The sequence below is a fragment of the Lathyrus oleraceus genome, chromosome 3 (assembly GCF_024323335.1).
Source record: "Lathyrus oleraceus cultivar Zhongwan6 chromosome 3, CAAS_Psat_ZW6_1.0, whole genome shotgun sequence".
NCBI lineage: Eukaryota > Viridiplantae > Streptophyta > Magnoliopsida > Fabales > Fabaceae > Lathyrus > Lathyrus oleraceus.
The window spans coordinates 412,019,173-412,040,463 of NC_066581.1; the positions used below are offsets into that span (position 1 = coordinate 412,019,173).

Consider the following 21,291-nt stretch of genomic DNA (forward strand, 5'->3'; position numbering starts at 1 on the left):
AGGAGAGAGAGAGAGAGAGAGAGAGGAGTTTGAACTTTAATTGCAGTGTAATACTGATAAATGAAGAAACAGTAGAGTGAAATCCAAAGAAAATGTAAATGAAATGTCATCAAAGTTATCCTTTGCATTTCTTAGTCAAATGTGCCCAAGATAAGTAGGTTGGAAACTATGGGCAGAACAACAAACAAGTTAATTTATTCATTATAATATCCTTGTTAAATCACCTTAATTCTTTCCGTAGAATCTATATCAAGATATGGAGCAAGTTCTTCAGCAGCAACAACACCACCATTAGATGCTATGTATTGCCCAATCTGTGCATAACACAATAAAAATGAAGCAAACGGATGAAATAATCATGCTTAGGTGGCTCACAAAAAGATAAAGGAAATAATAGAAAAGAATATAGTGTTTTTTCTTATACACACACGCTAGTAAAATATTTGCACATCGTGTATCATTGGTCACTGTTAAGAAAATCATTATAGTATTAAAATATTTAAAACTGATCATTGGTTCCGACAATTCAAATAAGTGTTTCAAACAAAAACTTGTTTTTTTCTTTGCTTCAAACACCTTTATACATTTTTTGGACAAATCTCACACACATCTAACATGGTTAAACATGTATTCAAACAATGTTATCAATAAAGAATTAAAGACATTAATTTTGATTAGAATATTTTTAACTCTTTCAATAATATATGGTTAAATGAAGCTCAAATATTGTCTTATATGTAGCGGTGTCGGTGTCCTATTTTTTGACATTATCGGTGCCGGAGTGTCCATGTCATGTTCCGGTGTCTGTGTCGGATTCCGTGCTTCATTGGTTTTTTCTTATACACACACGCACTAGCAAAATATAGTAATAAAATATTTAAAACTGATCAGTGAGATTTTGACAAGGTGCTGAATTAACATAATAAAGTGGAATAAGGTATCCCATAAAAAAACAAAGGCAACGGACCACGAAATTCAGTCCACAATTATTACCAACTTCCATCTTTCTTCTTCAATTCCTTGATTGGGATCACCATCTCCAAACACAAAGGAGAAGACCTATCAAGAAACCATATCAAAATACTGGTTTTTGTTAGAAACAGGGGGGAAAATGAGAACAGAAGACGTAATTCATTTGCATCACATACTGATTCAATGAAGTTCGTTTTGTTATCACCAACATCAACTTGTACTCTTCGCCTCCTATAGTAATATGGATCCCAGTACCTTCCATGATATAAAATAGATTATATGTCACCAAACATTTTCTCTAAATAACCATGTCTTCTTAATTTGAATGAAACTAGATAAGTATGCTACATATTGAAGTAATATTGAAATGCATAGATAAGTATATCCCCCTGTAACAACATAAATATTGAAGTAAATAATTACCAGAATAAATCTGTTGGACTAAAGAAGAAAGTGAATCCTGAATCATATGATCTGCCCCCACGTCTTCCGCGATTGTCCTCCTCACTGTAAATTAAAAAATTATGAGCGCATTGAGACCACAAAAGTTTTCAGTATAAATTGCTATTTGAGATATCTCAGATATGAAGTACCTTCGGCTGCTAGTTAGAAGAGCAATTATTGCAGTATAAACAATTACAATGGATGCAATAAGTGCTGTCCCGAAAGAAACCCTTATCAAGTATTCTCCAGCACCCTAACAAAATCAATATCATCATAATACAACAAACAATCACATTCCATGTAACAAAACATCATCAACGACAATCCTCAATACCTTAGCCTTTTCAAAAAATGGTTCAGCTTTAATCTTAAATGACTTGGCACCAAGCTTTAGCCGATAATCTTTGGGAAACACATATAAAATGTCACCTTCCTCAGAAACCTGCAGGAGACACCATATTGGCCCAACTGAACTTACTTCAATAAACAAAAACTCAATGCAGACAAACTAGAAGCCTAGAAGTAACAAATACTCAGAAGCAAATTAAACTAAATAGAAATGTTATTTGGACAAAAATTTGGGACAAAAATTCAAAAACATTTTAAATGGTGAATGCAGTTCACACTCATTAACGAATTTCAATGAGTGGTTAATGAGTATATCAACATTGGATTGGATAACATCAGTGTTGTCCATGATGGATGTTGGTCATAGCAGAGGCGCAAAATCCCACCATACCGGCCGCTTTGCGGCACTGTTATAGCGGATTATGGCGGAAAAACCCACAATATCGGCCGATATTTACCATTGTTGCAAGCCCAAAAACCGCCATATATCTGCCATGGCGCCGCTATTTGATAACCCTGGATAACATTCATCATCATGACTTAATTAAGCTAAAACTTGAACATTATTAACCCCAATTTCAAGAGTTTCCACTACATGTAAAGTTGAATACATGAAAATATAGGTTAGTCACCTTTACTTTTGTGGCGAATAAATCTATTAACCCCATGGGAGCCACTTTAACCATTTAAAATCTCTCAAATTTTGGTATCTTACATTGTTGTTTCAAGTAACATTTTTCGTATGTTTGGATTGATAGAATGGAGTGGAGTGGTATATAATTAGATTCCATTGTTTGGATTTACAAATAATGAACGGAGCAGAATGTTCCATGGAATTCAGTCGTCCTATTCAATTCAATCCTTGCATTTTCATCCCCCAATTTGGAGTGTGTGTGCAATGGAATGAACTAATTTGTTCTATCCCGTTCCATCAAATTATAAAAAATACATAAACAATGGAATAGAATCTTTGTTCTAATCCGCTTCACTCCACTCCATCTCATCATGTTCCATTCCTCTCTACTCTAGTCCACCAATACAGCCATAAAAATAGTAACATTTCTATAAATTAAACCCATAATTAATCCAAGAACACAACAAAATACACACAGAAATGCAGACAAACATACACCTTCTTTCCGCTAGTAATCATCACTATGGTCATAAGCACTTTAAATGATTTCAGTGGATTCAATTATCAAAACAAAAAAAAAAAACACATTCAAAATTCACCAACAACGAACCCTACCTCTAAGAACCCATCAGTATCAGCAGCAAGAGCTTGAAGTGCTTTCTGAGCTTCATTCAACTTAAGCCCAGCCAAACTCGCCACATCACCAATAGTCACCCTCCCTCCAGAAGCATCAACAGCATCCATAGTTCGTTTCCTGACATCAGTAGGAATCTTATCTGTTTCCACAACCCCGCCCGGCCTGATCGCTTGGCTAACATCGACGGTGGCCTTTGGTACAAAAGCCGAAGTCCTTAAATTGACTCTCCGGTTGGGTTGGAACGGAAAGGGTTTGGGGAAGGGTTTGTGAAAGGTTGAAGAAGTGAAGGTGAGGAGTCGGGATGTGGGTGTGATGGTGAAGCATGTGGAGATTGTCGCCATTTGTGTGGCGTTGGGAATGGGTGTGTGGAAAGAAGGCGGGAGGATGAGGCCTGTGTTTTGACACAGTAGGCCTTCTCTTACTCATTCAGATTCGTTGTGGATTTTAGAATGTATCATATGGTCACACATCATCAATCACCAATACTGTATAAAATCTTAGATTGATATTATTATAATAATAAATAAATATCATAATTATAATTAATAAAAAAAATGTTAACGAATGTCCTATTCTTTAAGATTTTAAAATAGCAAAAAAAATTAAAATATGCGGAAATTAAAATAACTAATTCTTTTATAAAATATTTTATTTATAATATTTAAAGAGTATTTTAGAGCACTCGTTACCATCACTCTTAATAAAACCATCAATAATATACACCCTAAATACACATCATACATATAATATATTTTATATGTAATTGAAGAAAATATTTAATTTATATAAAAATTAAATAGTTCTTATTAATTTATAATATAAAAATTCTCTATATAATTTATTATTTAAATTCTAATAAATATCATAATCATAATCTAGTAAAAGATAATTCTCTTATCACTTTTGATAATTAACACTATATATAAAATGAATGAATAAATATTATACTCGTAAATAATAAATAATTAAAAATTAATTAATTTTTTAATACTTTATACTAATTAGCCACATAATTGAATATATATATATATATATATATATATATATATATATATATATATATCCTTTCTAGTAAGGTTCTAGAGTATACCTACACGAAATCGGGATTTCAAAGAGTTCTCATCATCTTCAACCTACGTTCTATTAATACATACAAACAAACTACACATAATCATTCTTTGTTTGGGTATCATCTGGAACTATAGTTGATAACGTCCAACTTAGGTTGTTAAATTGTAAATTGGGTTGAGATCTTTTAGGATTTCAAATAAGAAAACCAAATTGGGATTTTCCTTCAAGATCAATTAGGGGTTTGAAGGTTTTGGACAAGAGTATGCAATTTGTACCATACATTTGTTTTCCATTTATAAAGACTTGTTGAGCATGATTTCTTGATAATTGTTTTTGTTTCTTTGAGTTGATTGATTCTTGTTTGAGGACAAACAATTCTAAGTTGGGGAGAGTTTGATGAGTGCTAAATTATTGATATTATGGGTGTGAAATAATTAGAACTCATTGACTTAATTCATTTGTTTTTCATTAATAATCCTCAGTTCTGTGTACATTGTGTATAATTTACGTATTAATGTAAATATTACATTATTATGTAATTATCAGTTTGATTATTTTTATCTCATTTTTGTAGGTATTCAAGCAATTATATTTAGTCATTATAATATAGAGCATTGAATAAGCTTTCCAACGCTTCTGGCCGTGCGTAAATCGAAGTTACGGTTCTCAAGTTATGGCAAAAATAAGATTCTGATTTTCCGCATTACAGTAGAGCGCGCTTAGCGGGATCTGCTATCGCTAAGCGCAATTTCACTTTCCAACACACTATATTTTCACTTTTTTTTTTCATTTATAGGGTCATGGTTTGGGTACTTTTTGCTCTCACTCCATCACCAATTTTTTTTTGAATAAATGGACTTAGAAACAACATTAAAGGTTGCACTTTGATGATCTGGAGCTGAATCTGCATCAATCGGCATTGACAAGCCGAGAGATTCCTCTTCATCTTCATTCTTCTCTTTGTATCCTTTATTGTTGGTTTTTTATGTAAGTTTACCTTGATTGTATGTATATTTATTAATCATGGTTGTTGTATACAATCTCTTTTACAAATCTTTATTGATGTTATAATTGATTTCAATATTTATCTTAATGAGTTTGGATTGCTATAGACATATACGGTTCGAACTCGATCTAATATGAACATATATTAGATTCTAAACTCTTGACATGGATTTAGGTCTAATATTCATAGTGGATATTGATTCTTAATGCTCCGTATTATTTGATAGGTTGAGAGATCATCGATTAGACAATATATGATAGAACTTTCTTCGGTGTTGCAGACATGGACACTGATGTGAGCGATACGTGATGATATTGAAGAGTGATTTAGGTTGTGCACAACTGATCGATAGGTTTAAGTATTTGTTGGATGGATTAAATTCAATTCCTGACGAGTTCTCTCGACTCCTAAGAATGCATTTATTTTTGTTCATATGTTTTTCTTTTTGCATTTTACTTTCAAACAATTCAAACCCAATCTTAGAGACTTTTTAGAGACCGTTGAACGACACTCTTTCCCTCGCACCGATCCCCGTGGAGACGATAAAACCCAGAATTCTTCCAAACTTAATTTTGCTTGTCGCTTTACCACAACTAACATCGATGGAAGCTTGGGGTAAATCCATGTACCATCACAAAGTCACATCTCTGAAAGTGCCCAATAACAACTTGCACTTCAGGGAGTGAGGCACTCCGATGATGGCCATTTGTGTGTTAATGAAGGTAATTTTCTCATAAGAATTACTACACCCATCAAACTTTTCCAAGGAGTGAAACTTGAACCCTTTGGGAACAAGTACTTCCCATATTTCGTCTGAAAATGTTGTGGATCCAGCATTTCAATCTTCTATGTGGGAGTAACCTCCCGGGCAACGCTGTTATATGTTATGGATATTATCCTCCAAACATTGATTTTGGCGGTGTTGTTCGTCCATGGTGGTGCACATTGCCATCAGGGTATCAGAATCACTGTTATCTTTAGTGTCCTCCGACATGGGTGATTGTACTCTCTTAACAACCATGATTGGAATGATTACATTTGAAAGTGGAGGTTTCAATGAGTATTGAAATGGAGATGGTAACGAAAGATGTGACCTAAGTTAGTTTTATCGGGGCCCCATGGTGGGTGCCACTATACTTGTCAAAAAATACATAATATATGACACCCTTGTGATGGTAAGGGTAAATAAAGACCTTAGTGGTTTTATGTTGGTTTAGGCTTGCTCATGGTGGTGATAGACCTTATTTAATGGTGTTTACGATGGTGAGAGAGCAAACTTATGTGTGGTGAAAAGCTTTATAGCTTTTGAGGTATATCATGTGTAATACGATTGGTAATTCATAACTCTAAGATTGAGATATTTATAGAGGCTTATGGGTCCAGGGTTCAAGGAACTCCTAAGATGTAGTAACGTAACCCTATTAACTGAAGGTACTATTGACTATCTATTTTTTAGGAAATCACATACACGACTTTGCGCATGCAGTTATGGTATGGGATAATCATTATTGTCCATATTTTCCCCTTAGGACGATCGTCATGTGACATGAGGGTTATAGGGAAGGCATCTGACGAGGGACATATGCCGCCCCATTTAGTCCCCCTCTCCAATATATTACTACACTTATAAAGAAAAATTGATTTAATTTTTAGTATAAGCTAGAAGTTTGAACTTCAAACTAAAATTGATTTTAGACTTTGAATCACCTTGTATTTCGTTAAACAAAACATGATTTAAAATGGATGTAATGGTAAACATAGATATAATGATTAATGTGGTTGGATACCATGAAAAAAATAGGGGCCCACAATGTTGACATTAATTAATGATAATATGGAGATTATTTTAGATATTTTGGAAAAAGAAAAAACTTCCTTTAAGATAAAGTCTGATAAGGGAAATACACATGATTATAATAAAATGGTGGTGCATGTTAAGTTGTATTTAAAGGAAGATGAATCGAATAATACACAACTAAATAAACCATTGAAAGAGTCATACTACAGGAAAATGTACTAATCTCCAACATTAAGATCTCAGAGACAATATATAAATTGAAGTTAAATAGAGGTGTGAGAAAGGATGGCAATTTAAATGAGGTAGTACAATTGATATTCTACTATTAAATAAGCTTGGGTAGATATGAATGAGGGAGAACTTCCATGTGTCTCAAAATCAACAAAGAAGAAAAAAATGAAGTACAAATTAAAAATGCTACTAAGCTATATAACACATATTCTAAGAGTGTAATCGGTCATCGTCCCCGTTGAAGATCAAGATTCGATTTCATTTTCGGAAGAAGATTTTAACACTAAACAACTTCTTAATTGCTTTCTTCTTTGAGATTCAACATGAGATAGATGATTTAACATGTTATAGACTTGGTGTTTTATTTTTACTTTTATTCTTTTACTATTTTTTCTCTTTGTTTTATTTTAAATTTCCTTTTCCTTTATTTTGCAAGGGCCAATTCTAAACTTCATTTTTGTAATTAATATTTCTTTTATAATATAGTCTGGATATTTATTTAAAAAACACGATTATTTATATTCAAATCACGTTTACATGTTGCAATCACGTTTGTGAATATTAACCTCCATTAAAACAAATGCTATCCTGTTACAGACAAAATTTAAAAAACTAATTTATTTCAAACATCTAGCTTATAGAGCCACATGACATATTTAGTCTATAATATATCATGAAATATCAAAGAAATAACAATCATATGTTTATAAGATAAGTAATAAATTGAAACACGACTCACACAATATGTCACCCTTAATTTACATAGAAACATGGTAAAGTTTATCGATTCACGGTTGTCTTTCTTTTTGTTTAACAAAAATATAGGATAAGTATACAATTGAATAGAATTTCATAATTTATTATTGTAATGCATTAAACAAATAAAAATTCATTTAATGGTCCAAACCATTCGACTCAATATAATGCCATGTTTAAGTCCCACATCTTCTTCTTGTAACCTATAACCTAAAAACCAACACACACATAAATATTAGCAATATATCAATGATAATAAATACAAATGAATACATTTTTATGTAACATATACAATATAGTTTAAAATTGCAATATTTATTATCAAAATATAGAATTTCAAGATACACTATATGTGAGTTATTTTTGAAAAAATAATAAATTACCAAATAACCATGAATGAGATTATCTGGAATGAGTTCAGCCAAATTTTCTTCCTCTCTTGTCAAGAATTCAAACTTAATATTATTTGGGTCGACGGTGGCATCACCAAATATAACTAATGGTTCACACTCCTTTATTACGTACAATTCAATTTCTTCTGTTTGCAATGAGGTCTCTAATGCAATGTACTGAAAATGAAAAAACTACATTATATTTAAGAAATGATATTAAGTTAAAATGTCTTATTAAATAATGTCAAGGAATGAAAGAAACCTGACATAGTTCTCCGATTGATGTTGTAGGCTTACAAATAAGATATGGTCTCCTCAAATTTGAGACTCTTTCCTCTTCCAAAGAAAAAAGCTTGATAAAAATATCCAACTAAAGAAAAAAAACTTTTACTCAAAAAAGATAAAATTATTTGTTGTAATTGAAAAATTTGTCGAATAAAGAATCATCATCTTGTTTGTGCAATACAAACTCAATTTATGTTTTGATTGCGACAACATAAAAAATCATCTCATGATACCTTAAATATTAGTCACAAAATATTATTTTAACACTTCTCCAATAAATATAATTGATATGTTACATGAATTTTTAAAATAAATTACCTCATTTTCATTTTTTGTAGAGTTACTGAGATGCTCAGTAATTATTGAAAGACGATTGTTTCTATCAAACATAGAGATATTTGCATTATCCATAGTATGATCATTTCCTCTCCACATGAGTGTTGAAGATGAGCTAACAAGATAATGTGTCTGGTTCTTTGAGGAATGAAGAATGTGACATTGGGAAACTTGTGTCTCAACCTCACTTCTTTTACTTGTTCTTGCATTCTTTATATCATCATTTTGATTCATACTCTCATATCCACTTGATTCATTAATTTTGACTCCAACTCTACAACTTATTTTTCTTGTTATTGTATTAGGCATGTTATCTTTTGTGTTTATTATATCACCATTTAAAGGGTTTTGGGTTGCCATTAAAAAGACAAAAATATCCTTGATTTATTAAATAATTGGAAATTTAGAAAATCAGTCTTAATTTTTAATTAACTGTATTTGACTTTTCATACATATTTAGAAAAAATAAATGAATTAATGATTATACTAATTTTATATTATTATATTTATTGGTAATTGAATATATATATCCATTAATATAAAATTTAGATGGAATACAAATCAACAATGAATATTTTACTCACTATTAATTTATAAATAAAATAAAGTATCATAAAATTCAACGACCTCAATCTACAAAACACATAAGATATAAATAATGAATTTTATATTAGTGGCTAATAATTCGGTAGATGATCCAATGATTTAGGTCATATCACAAAACTAATTTGACAAAAATTTTTTTGAAATAAATTATATTTAAAGTATAAAAACTTATTTTACTCCAAAATTTATCAACCACAAAAACAATTTACAAAATTAGATTTATAGTTGAATAGAAGGTTGTTATGCCTTTTTAGTATAATAATATTTCCTATTATTTTACAAATGTGATTAGGATAGTCAAAGATTATTAAATGAAATTAATGAAGGTGAAGGCAAGACCTAAAAGTAAAGACTAAGGAGAAATGTTTGAGAGAGTTATATTTAGTCCAATGGAGAAAGTTATACACAAACTTTAATTTTTTACCCTTTTTTATATGTTGTGTTTAACCAAAATACATATGTTTGACGCTAATATTAATATTGTCATTTTTTTAAAAAGGTCGTAACTCACCTCTAGATTCATTTTAACTTTAAAAAAAAAAAAGCAATGTCATTGCAACACCATATATTTTTAAAAGATTAAAAATGTAATAACAACAAAAATAGAGGTTAATTTGACCCATAACAAATAATCATAATTCAAAATAGGGTAATACTAACTTGTGTTATAGGGATACAAAATAAGAAACTCATTTATAAAAAGTTTGTATTAAAAAAAATAATTAAAAAAAATAATTTTATATTTTTACTAAAATCAATGCATAATTTTCAAAAAAATATTATTTTCTTTAATTTTTAATTTGTGCCCCTGAGACACAAGTTAACCTTACCCTTCAAAATATGTGAAAATAAAAAATTATTAGAGAATAATTATACCTTAAATATATACTAATCATATCATATTCTACCTAATCCAAAATTATTAGTCGCCAACACATCGAAAAATGAAACAATATACAAGAAATATATTTATTATAACAATGTCACTCTAATAACTCAATGTCTTCTGTCTCAATATATCAACTTCATGAACATAAAACACAAACACATAGCACACCATCTAACACATTACAAACAATCAAACAATGCATGCCATGATGATTTGCATCTTAATCATTATTTTCTTACGATTATGTTCATTTAACTCTAGAATGATATCAACAATTTATTATAAAATAGATCTTTCGTAATACCCATTTATAATGGTCTTCATGTTAATTGCGATTAGGGCTGGAAATGAGTCGAGTCGAGTCGAACCCGTCGTCATCTCGACTCGACTCGATAAGAATTGGTTTAGCTCGAAACTCAACTCGAGTTCGATACGAACTTTTTTTTAAGCTCGAACTCGACTCGTTTTAAGTTCTTGAACAACTCGGTTCAACTCGTTAGGTTCAGTTTGTTTACTTCACGGACTAAAAAGTTATTTTTTTAAGTTTAAATTTTTTTATTATATTTGACATTTTAAATTATTCTTTTTAAAGGGAAAATATTAAAACAAAATAAAGCTTTCAAGAGATAAATTTAAAAGTCTAATTCAAAAACTATTCTTTTTGAGTTTAAGTTTGTCTCAAAAACTATTACAAATATAATAAAATAGTAAAACAAAAACTATTAGAAATTGATACATTCCCATCACAAAATGATTATTCAACTTCAATCTTCATTACATCAACTGTCAACTGATTTATTGTCATAGCTAGTAAGGAAAGGATAACCTGCAAGATGGAAGAGGATAATTTTTAAGCCAATTAAATTCATATATCAGAATACCAACACAACATGATCATGGTATGCTATGCTAAATCAATTACTTCTATAAATAAATTCATTTTAAATATATCACAAATAGCATTACCTTTAAAATATATCACAAATATCAGTACTTCATATATCACAAATAGCAGTCCCTTAAATCAATTCTTTTTAAATTCATGAAGTTTCTAGATTTATGTTACAACATTGGTATGGTTTGAACACCATATTAAAGCGCGCAAATTAATATACATTGCAGCTAGCTTTTAAATATATCACAATTAACACAATACTAGTTCCTCATATATAACAAATAACAGTACTTTAAATGATTAATTCTTTTTAAATTCATGAAATTTCTAGATTTATGTTACAACACTGGTATGGTTTAAACACCCTATTAATTGTATGAGATGCTAACAACTAACAAGTAATAAGGACTAAATACACAATTAATTATACAACAATCTCACTCACCTGCATTGATATCTCTCTATTTATCATCAAGGGAGTAATGTAATTTCTGTTTGCACTTGCTCCACCTATTAATAAAAAGAAGAATTTAGTTTTAAAAATTATCAATGCTATTTTTAAAAGTTTATATTATACTTAATAATCAAAAGAGAGCATATTACCTTAGGTTTGTTCCTAATTCCATGCAATATTCGAAGCCAATCACCACCACAAATTAAAGCTTCGACAGTAGACGAACTTAAAGAAGCTCGAAATGAATCGATAACTCTCCCTCTGACGCTAAAGGTTGACTCCGAAGCCACAGTAGATATTGGAATGGCAAGAACATCTGCTGCCATATGGGACAACACTCTATATTTTCAACAATTCAATTTCCACCATTCCAAGGCACAAAATGACATTTTCTATATTTCATCAAGCGCGATACGCACATTTTCTATATTTTTTCTAGCTTCAACTTCCGGATAAATTAAGGGAAAACACATGTTAACACCCATCATTTTGATCCTAGGGTCCAAAACAGAAGCAAGCGACATAACAAGATTACATTGGCTCCAATATTTGTCAAATTTTCCCTTCATCGCTTTTGCCATTTCTTTCATAAAATCAGATTCATCTTGGATAGCTTGATCTAAAACTAGTTTGATTCGAAATACCTCAGCAAGATATAAGTTAGCAGTTGGATATTCACTACCTGAAATAATATTTGTAACAACATTAAATACCTCTGGCAACTTTGAAACTTTTTCAACCTTTTCCCAATCATCATCTGGAAGAGTTGTATAGCTTGGTTCTCGATCTTGAAAACGAGGGAAGACTTCTTTGAACTGCATTGCAACTGACAACATTTGATAGGTGGAGTTCCAACGAGTAGGGCAATCAAGAATTAATTTTTTACCACCAAGCTTTAGTTGTTGAACTATTTGTGAGAATGTTTGCAACCTTGCTTCAGACTGATTGATGAACTTCACACTTTCACGCACGTCTTCAACTATTTTTGCTATTTTCCCAATACCATCTTGAACAAGCAAATTTAGTATATGCGCACAACAACGCACATGAAATAACTTTCCATCTAACACTAATTTCTGGTGCCTTAAAATCAGAACTTTTAACTCTTTCAAACATCTATCGTTGTAATATGCATTATCCACTGACACGCTAAATATTTTATTTTCAATACCCCAATCTTTAAGACATTTGAAGATAGCATCAGCAATATCAACACCACGCTGAGGAGGAGGAACATGAACAAAACTAAGAATGCGTTTCTGCAAAACCCAGTCAGCATCAATGAAATGGCCAGTTAACACCATGTATTCTATCTTCTGATTTTGTGACTTCCATAAATCAGTGGTCAAACAAATCTTATTTACTGTCCTTAAAGTAGACTTCAACTTTTTTCTTTCAGCTTCATAAACAACAATACAATCATTCTTCAATGTCTTCCGACTAATTTTCTCATATGAAATATTAGAACACTTCATCATAAAATGAAAACCTTCTTCCTCAACAATAGTAAATGCATGTTCATGCATCATAATCCAATGTGCGGTGGCTTCTCGTTGTCTTTCATGGTCATATTTACCTCCTGAATTCATTAGTAGTGGTCCAGAAAGCTTCTCATTGCTTTTTGCTGGCTGAAAGTTTATTTTTTATTGTTGTGCTACTAGCTTATTGTAAACATGACATGTTTGATTTAAATGCCTCATCAAATGACTGGTTGATCCACTAGCAACAACAGAATAATTGTTTTTATAGTGTATACATTGCCATTTTTTTCCATTCTTTAATTCCACTTTTTTGAAGTGATCCCAAACTAGAGAAGTTTTCTTCCTCCTGGACTTTTGAATAACAATGTCACTGCTCTCAACATTTTCTTCATTCACAACTTCATTTGCCGGTGTTGATTCATTTGCTAGTGGTTCTTCATTAGTATTTGCATTTAAATCAATGATAGGATTCAATACATTTAAACACTTTTCTCCATCTTTTGGTGGTGATTGTGAATCTCCCAATGATTCAAGTGAGGTACTATATGACATATCTACAATAGAAAAATAAATAAAACCACAAGTTCCATTAAAAAAATCATTAAAATGTTTAAATAGAACATAATAAAAAAATTCTCATAACAGAGTTATATATTTAGTTCAAACAAAGAAAAATAGATTCAGAAAGAACATATACAAAACAAAGAAAATAAATAAAATCCTCATAACAGAGTTATAGTTCATTATATACAGGAAGAACATATTCAACATATTCAGAATACAGTAAAAAATGACAAAGCTACTAAAACAATCAGATGATGAGAATAATAATATTTACCTCTATTGAAAAAATTGTTGAATCTGGAAGAAAGAGTTACAAAAAAATGTCTTCAGAATAGAGAACAAAGACTGAAAATACGTAATATGAAGGATGAAGGTGTTGGTGTAAGCCCTAGAGGCCAATACTTTTGGTACTTGTATCGAATTATTTATTAATAATAAAAGGCTTTTTCTTTATTATGTTTGTTTAATAAAGTCCCTAGAATAGCTAGTCCGTTTAATGTATCAAGTATGACTTAATCATGAGATCACATTAGACATAAGGACACTATTCTTAAAGTATCCGTAGTCAAGCTTTATTGTGAAATGGGATAACATTAAAGCATGAAGACTATTATGTTTAGAGACTGATGATCACATCTCATAGATCATGGATAAAGAGTTATCAAGTCTTAAACATAGGTATGAATATTAAGAGTAATATTTATACCGGATTGACCCGCTATGAGAATACTATATAGAAAGTTATGCAAAGTGTCATAATTTATTCTCATTGTGATAATGGTGTATACCACTCTTTGACCTGAAACCACTATGGACCCTAGATGTGGAGTCGAGTGCTTTATTGTTGATCCAACGTTGTCCGTAACTGGATAACCATAAAGACAGTTGATGGGTACTCCACGAAGCATGCTGAGGGACATGAGTGACCTAGATGGAATTTGCCCATCCTGCATAACAGGATAAATGTCTATGGGCCCAATATTGAACTGGACAAGGATGACACAGTCTATGCCTTGTGTTCAATATAGACATAAGGGCAAAAGGGTAATTATACACATAAGTATTATCACAGAAGGAATTGTCAGATCACATGATATTTTCGTGTCTTGGGTAGCAGTGATGTGTTGCTAGATACCGCTCACTGTTTATTATGTTAAATACATGATTTAATATAATTGTCAATGCCGCGAAAACCTACAGGGTCACACACAAAGGACAGGTTGATGAGAGATAGAGTAACTAAGGAACACCGTAAGGTACGGTGCCCTTAAGTGAATTGTAGAACATCGTAAAGGTACAGTATACTTAAGTAGAATACGAAATATGGTAAGGTACCATGAGCTTAAGTGATTTTGGGCACATTATAAGATATGAGCCAAAATACACTTAAGTGGGCTTTTTAGCTTGAAGCCCACACAAGTGGTTCTATAAATAGAACCCTTGTGCAGAAGCATTCATTGCGGTTGCATTATTTTCGTTTTCTCTCTCTCTCACACTCAAAGCCTTCATTCGTACCAGCTAGCACTGAGATTGAAGGAATCCGTTCGTGTGGACTGAGTAGAGACGTTGTCATCGTTCAACGTTCGTGATCGCTTCGTGGATCTCCATCAAAGGTTTTGATCGTCACAAGAGATCTGCACCAAAGGTTTCAATCGTCACAAGAGGTAAATATTCTATCACTGATCATGACCATTCGTAAGGATCTCTAAAGGAGAAAATTTTAATTTCCGCTGCGTTTTGGATCGCAATTCTCCTTCAGTGGTATCAGAGCCACTTACGAAACCATGACTCGGATAGCTGTTTATTTTCTGTATTAATATGATTAAAAGACAGAATGAATCAATTAATTAAACGAGTAATTAAATTTGGCATCATGAGTGTACGAGTTGGATGATTGATGTTAACTATGCTTTGGAACCGACATTAGTATGGTGAAGCAGCGATACATCGATCGTCCATAGGTCACGCAATTGAGACCGATCAACTTATATATGATATAAGTGTTCCTAATGCAAAGTACGGTATATGTGATATACTGTTTATGTTTCGTTCATTCAAACACTAAATGGTTGTTTTCCTTTGAGCGATCAATGGTCATTTGCTTCGGAATCCGACATTAGTATGGTGAAGCAATGACCTGTTGATCAATCATACTGAATCAACAATCGAGGTGTGTTTGACGGTCTAAAATTGGTGCGTTAGGGTTAGTGACGGCGCAAGGGTTGTGCCGTCAAGGAGTTGTGAATTGAGGGCTTGTTGGAACACGTCTGCTGACTGTTTCAAAGTGCTGGTTTTTTTGGCCGCGTGACGATCGTCATGGACATGTGACGATTGTAACAAGCTGGACGTGACGGTTGTCACGTGCTTTGTGACGGTCATCACATTCATAGATCCAAAATTCTGGCGTTTCTGTTTTTGGCCGCGTGACGTTCGCCATTGGCCTGTGACGGTCGTAACAAGCTGAACGTGACGGTCGTAACATGCTTGTGACGGTCGTCACACTCACAGAGTCAGAATTCTCAGGGTTTTTGTTTTGTGACTGCGCAAGAGTTGTGTTGATGCAAAACAATGTCCATCTCACCAAAGCCCAGCCCACGCTTGGAACAAGGAAAATGGCTGTGACGACCGCCACAAGTACGTGTTGAGCCCGCTGACCGGGCAGCGGACCCCCCGGCTAACTCTGCGTAGTATGATCGGTCGCCGAATTTTTTGGACTTTATTTAATTAAATTATATCGTTATTTGATTCAATTTATTTTATATTATTCGATATTACTCGGTATTTTCTTTTTATTTATTTCAGGTATCATTACTTGAAGCACGTGTGAAAAAGAAAGAAGAGGGGTGCAGAAAGAGGATTTTCTAGGAAAAGCATCTCACCAAAGCCCAGCCCACGCTTGGAACAAGGAAAATGGCTGTGATGACCGCCACAAGTACGTGTCGAGCCCGCTGACCGGGCAGCGGAACCCCCGGCTAACTCTGCGTAGTATGATCGGTCGCCGAATTTTTTGGACTTGATTTAATTAAATTATATCGTTATTTGATTCAATTTATTTTATATTATTCGATATTACTCGGTATTTTCTTTTTATTTATTTCAGGTATCATTACTTGAAGCACGTGTGAAAAAGAAAGAAGAGGGGTGCAGAAAGAGGATTTTCTAGGAAAAGCATCTCACCAAAGCCCAGCCCACGCTTGGAACAAGGAAAATGGCTGTGACGACCGCCACAAGTACGTGTCGAGCCCGCTGACCGGGCAGCGGAACCCCCGGCTAACTCTGCGTAGTATGATCGGTCGCCGAAATTTAATTTGGTTTTAATTAATTAAAGGAATTAGAAATTAATAATAATAATAATGTGTTTATCATTATTGCCTTATGGTGATCAGTTATGGCCTTAGTCTTCCTTCATTTTGTTTTGGGTTTTTTAAATACTGTGTGTCGTGTCTCTCCTTTTAATCTCTTAATGTAACTTCTTTTCTCATCTCAATCCCTCGTATGTAAAACGAGTTTCTTCTGTAATGTAATGTTATGAAGAAAGAGAAGAATTCAATATCAAAGGAGGACAATGTTATGAAGAAAGAGAAGAATTCAATGTCCAAGGAGGACAACCTTAAAGATCTTGCTTGTAGAAGCTTAGATCGTTATTAGGTTAGCTTAGGCTCTCTCATTGGCTTGGGAGAACAATTGCGCTAGGGGCCATAACTGTTTCATTATGTATGTTGATGCATGTGTATGTATGTTGATGCATGTGAATATATGTTGATGCATGTGAGAGACGATTTATATGATAAATAAGCCGGTGAGATCATAACAATTACAATTCCCTCAAATTAAATATTAAGTTTATGCTTTCCAAGTTTTAGCACTCATCAAGACTAGTATCGGATAATGTAGGTTTCGCCTACGCGAGGTGCATGTTTTATATTAGTAAGGTGCGATGGGATAATTGTAATATCCAACTGCTAAGACAATGGGTCAAACTTAACTAAACAAATTATAATAATATTATATATGTTTGCTTTCCAAGTTTTAGCACTCATCAAGACTAGTATCGGATAATGTAGGTTTCGCCTACGCGAGGTGCATGTTCTATATTAGTAAGGTGCGATGGGATAATTGTAATATCCAACTGCTAAGACAATGGGTCAAACATAATTATAATAATATTATATATGTTTAGAAGCAAGAGTTGGGAATGATCCATATGATGGATTGGAATAAGGAGTTATTCACCCAACTGAGATTTTCGAGAGTTGTATGAGATACAATTGGAAGGAGTTCCTACCTAAATAACCTAGTTTTGTGTAATCTGCCTACGCGGACTTAGAACGAAGTGAAATATGGATCTCGACCCACTAGAAAATCTTCCAACGAGATTTTCCGAATCAAATGATGAGGGTCATTTATTTTGAGTAAAATAATGGGAGCATATTTAATTAAAGGCCTAATTAAATATGTCAATGATACTTATATTTTCATTAATCTCAATAAACACCTCTAACAAACATTTTGCGATCAATCCTTGACAAAGATAAATTGTCTGGGACAAATCTCTGGATTGGCACCGAAACCTGAGGATTGTCCTCAAACATAATAGAAAGCTGTATGTCTTGGAGACACCTGTTCCTGAATAGGAACCTCCTAGTTCTGCACCTAAGGCAGAAAGAGATGCTTATAAGAAGCATGTCGATGATGTCAATGAAACTGTTTGTCTCATGCTGGATGTCATGAACTCAGAGTTGCAAAAGCAACATGAGAACATGACACCGTTCAATATGATCAAACACCTGAAGATGCTCTATCAAGAGCAAGCAAGGCATGAAAAGGTTTGAAGTTTCAAAAGCCCTTTTTCAAGGCAAGTTAGCTGAGGAGCCCCTGTAGGTCCCCATGTGCTCAAGATGATTGGGTATATGGAAAACCTTGAAAGATTGGGTTTTCCCCTCGGAAGGGAACTTGCGACTGATTTGATCTTGCAATCGTTGCCAGATGGATTCAGTCAATTTGTCCTAAATTTCAATCTGAATGATATGGACAAATCTCTTCACGAACTGCTAGCCATGTTAAGAACTGCTGAGCAGAATCTGAAGACAAAAGGGAAGTCCATTCTGATGATCAGAAATGAAAAGAGACAGAACAAAAGGCCCACCAAGCAGGGTGATAAAGGGAAGGGCAAGGAAGTTGCCAAACCCAGACCCATTGTTGCTGCTTTGAAGCCTAGTGGAGGCATAACAAAGGCAGGCACATGCTTCCATTGCGGTAAGACTGGACACTGGAAGAGAAACTGCCCAAAGTACTTGGAAGATGATAAAATCTCCATTCACAGGAAAAGGTGAAAGAGCTAATGATCTTTTGCCCCTCATACATACTGATGTATGTGGACCACAGAACATACCAGCCAAAGGAGATTTTCAGTACTTCATCACATTCACTGATGATTTCAGTAGATATGGTTATGTGTATTTAATGAAACACAAATCAGAGTCCTTTGAAAAGTTCAAGGAATTCAAGAATGAAGTACAAAACCAACTAGGTAAGAATATTAAAACTCTTCGATCAGATCGAGGTGGTGAGTATTTAAGCCTAGAGTTTGATGACCATCTGAAAGAGTGTGGGATCCTATCCCAACTTACTCCTCCTGGAACACCCCAATGGAATGGTGTATCTGAGAGAAGAAATCGAACCCTGTTAGACATGGTCCGATCCATGATGAGTCACGCCGATCTTCCAAACTCCTTTTGGGGACATGCACTATTGACAACAACTTACACACTTAACCGCGTTCCATCCAAAAAGGTTGAGAAGACACCATATGAGATATGGAGTGGTAAGAAACCACATATGCCTTACATGAAGATTTGGGGTTGCGAGGTTTATGTGAAACGACAAATTTCATCTAAGCTTGAGCCCAAATCTGAAAAATACTTATTTGTGGGGTATCCTAAAGAAACAAGAGGGTATTACTTCTACAATCCTTCTGAGGGAAAAGTTTTTGTCGCTCGAACTGGAGTTTTCCTAGAAAAGGATTTTATTTCCAAAGGAACCAGTGGGAGGAAAGTAGAGCTTGAAGAAATTCAAGAATCATAAAGTATAGATACACCTATGGAGGAATTAGAGCAGGAAACACAAGAAGTTGTGGAAGAGCAACCTGCTCAAGTAGAACAAGACCAGCATAGGTCAAGCAGGATACGTCAACTACCTGAGAGATATGGATATCTCATAACTGATCAAGGTGATGTATTACTCATGGATCAAGATGAGCCTGTGACCTACCAAGAGGCCATAACTGGTCCTGAGTCTGAGAAGTGGCTAGAAGCCATGAAATCTGAAATGGATTCCATGTACACAAACCAAGTTTGGACCTTGGTAGAGCCTCTTGTAGGAGTTAACCCTATAGGATGCAAGTGGGTCTTCAAAAAGAAGACTGACATGGATGGTAAGGTACATACCTATAAGGCAAGACTGGTTGCAAAAGGATATAAACAAATTCATGGGATTGACTATGATGAAACCTTTTCACCAGTTGCAATGCTTAAATCTGTTTGGATTTTACTTGCTATCGCTGCATATCATAATTATGAAATATGGCAGATGGATGTCAAAACTGCTTTCCTTAATGGAAATCTTCTTGAGGATGTGTACATGACACAGCCTGAAGGATTTGACATACCAGAGGAAGCCCAAAAGATATGTAAGTTACAAAGATCAATCTATGGATTGAAGCAAGCTTCCAGAAGCTGGAATCTTCATTTTGATGAAACAGTAAAACAATATGGATTCATCAAGAACGAAGATGAGCCTTGTGTCTACAAGAAGGTTAGTGGGAGCATGATCGTTTTCCTGGTATTATATGTAGATGACATATTACTCATTGGAAACGATATCCCCACCCTACAACAAGTAAAGTCTTGGTTGGGGAAATGCTTTTCTATGAAGGACCTAGGTAAAGCAGCCTATATATTAGGAATCAGAATCTATAGAGATAGATCACAAGATTGCTTGGCCTAAGTCAGAGTACATACATAGACAAAGTGTTGAGACGCTTTAATATGCATGATTCCAAGAAAGGATTCATACCTATGCAACATGACCTGTGTCTATCAAAAACACAATCCCCTTTAACTAAGGAAGAAAGGGATCGCATGAATAAGATTCCATATGCATCTGCAATAGAATCTATCATGTATGCCATGTTATGTACTCGACCAGATGTCTCGTATGCTTTAAGTGCAACGAGTAGGTACCAATCTGATCCTGGTGATGCTCACTAGGTAGCTGTCAAGAATATCCTTAAGTATTTAAGAAGGACTAAGGACTCATTCTTGATATATGGAGGTCAGGAAGAGTTGGTTGTAATTGGATACACCGATGTTAGCTTCCAAACAGATAAGGATAACTTTAGATCGCAATCTGATTATGTGTTTTGCTTAAACGGTGGCGCTGTGAGCTGGAAAAGTTCAAAGCAAGATACAATTGCTGATTCTACAACCGAGGC

At 33.7% G+C, this 21,291-nt stretch overlaps 2 protein-coding genes across 2 annotated transcripts in view; both read right to left on the reverse strand.

Annotated features, from left to right (window-relative positions):
• LOC127127980 (uncharacterized protein At5g03900, chloroplastic) overlaps positions 1-3,502 on the reverse strand; it is a 15,746-nt gene extending 12,244 nt beyond the window's left edge. The window contains exons 1-7 of the mRNA XM_051057239.1: positions 3,014-3,502; positions 1,751-1,858; positions 1,566-1,669; positions 1,396-1,479; positions 1,149-1,227; positions 994-1,059; positions 225-314 (exon numbers count right to left, since the gene is read on the reverse strand). Coding sequence (XP_050913196.1) covers positions 225-314; positions 994-1,059; positions 1,149-1,227; positions 1,396-1,479; positions 1,566-1,669; positions 1,751-1,858; positions 3,014-3,376 — 894 coding nt within the window. The 5' untranslated portion in view covers positions 3,377-3,502. The remainder of the gene's footprint in view (positions 1-224; positions 315-993; positions 1,060-1,148; positions 1,228-1,395; positions 1,480-1,565; positions 1,670-1,750; positions 1,859-3,013) is intronic.
• An 8,644-nt stretch (positions 3,503-12,146) lies between these two features.
• On the reverse strand, positions 12,147-13,343 carry LOC127131487 (zinc finger BED domain-containing protein RICESLEEPER 2-like). Its single transcript, XM_051060406.1, has one exon. The coding sequence runs from the start codon at positions 13,341-13,343 to the stop codon at positions 12,147-12,149; it is 1,197 nt and encodes a 398-aa protein (XP_050916363.1).
• Positions 13,344-21,291: the final 7,948 nt, after the last annotated feature.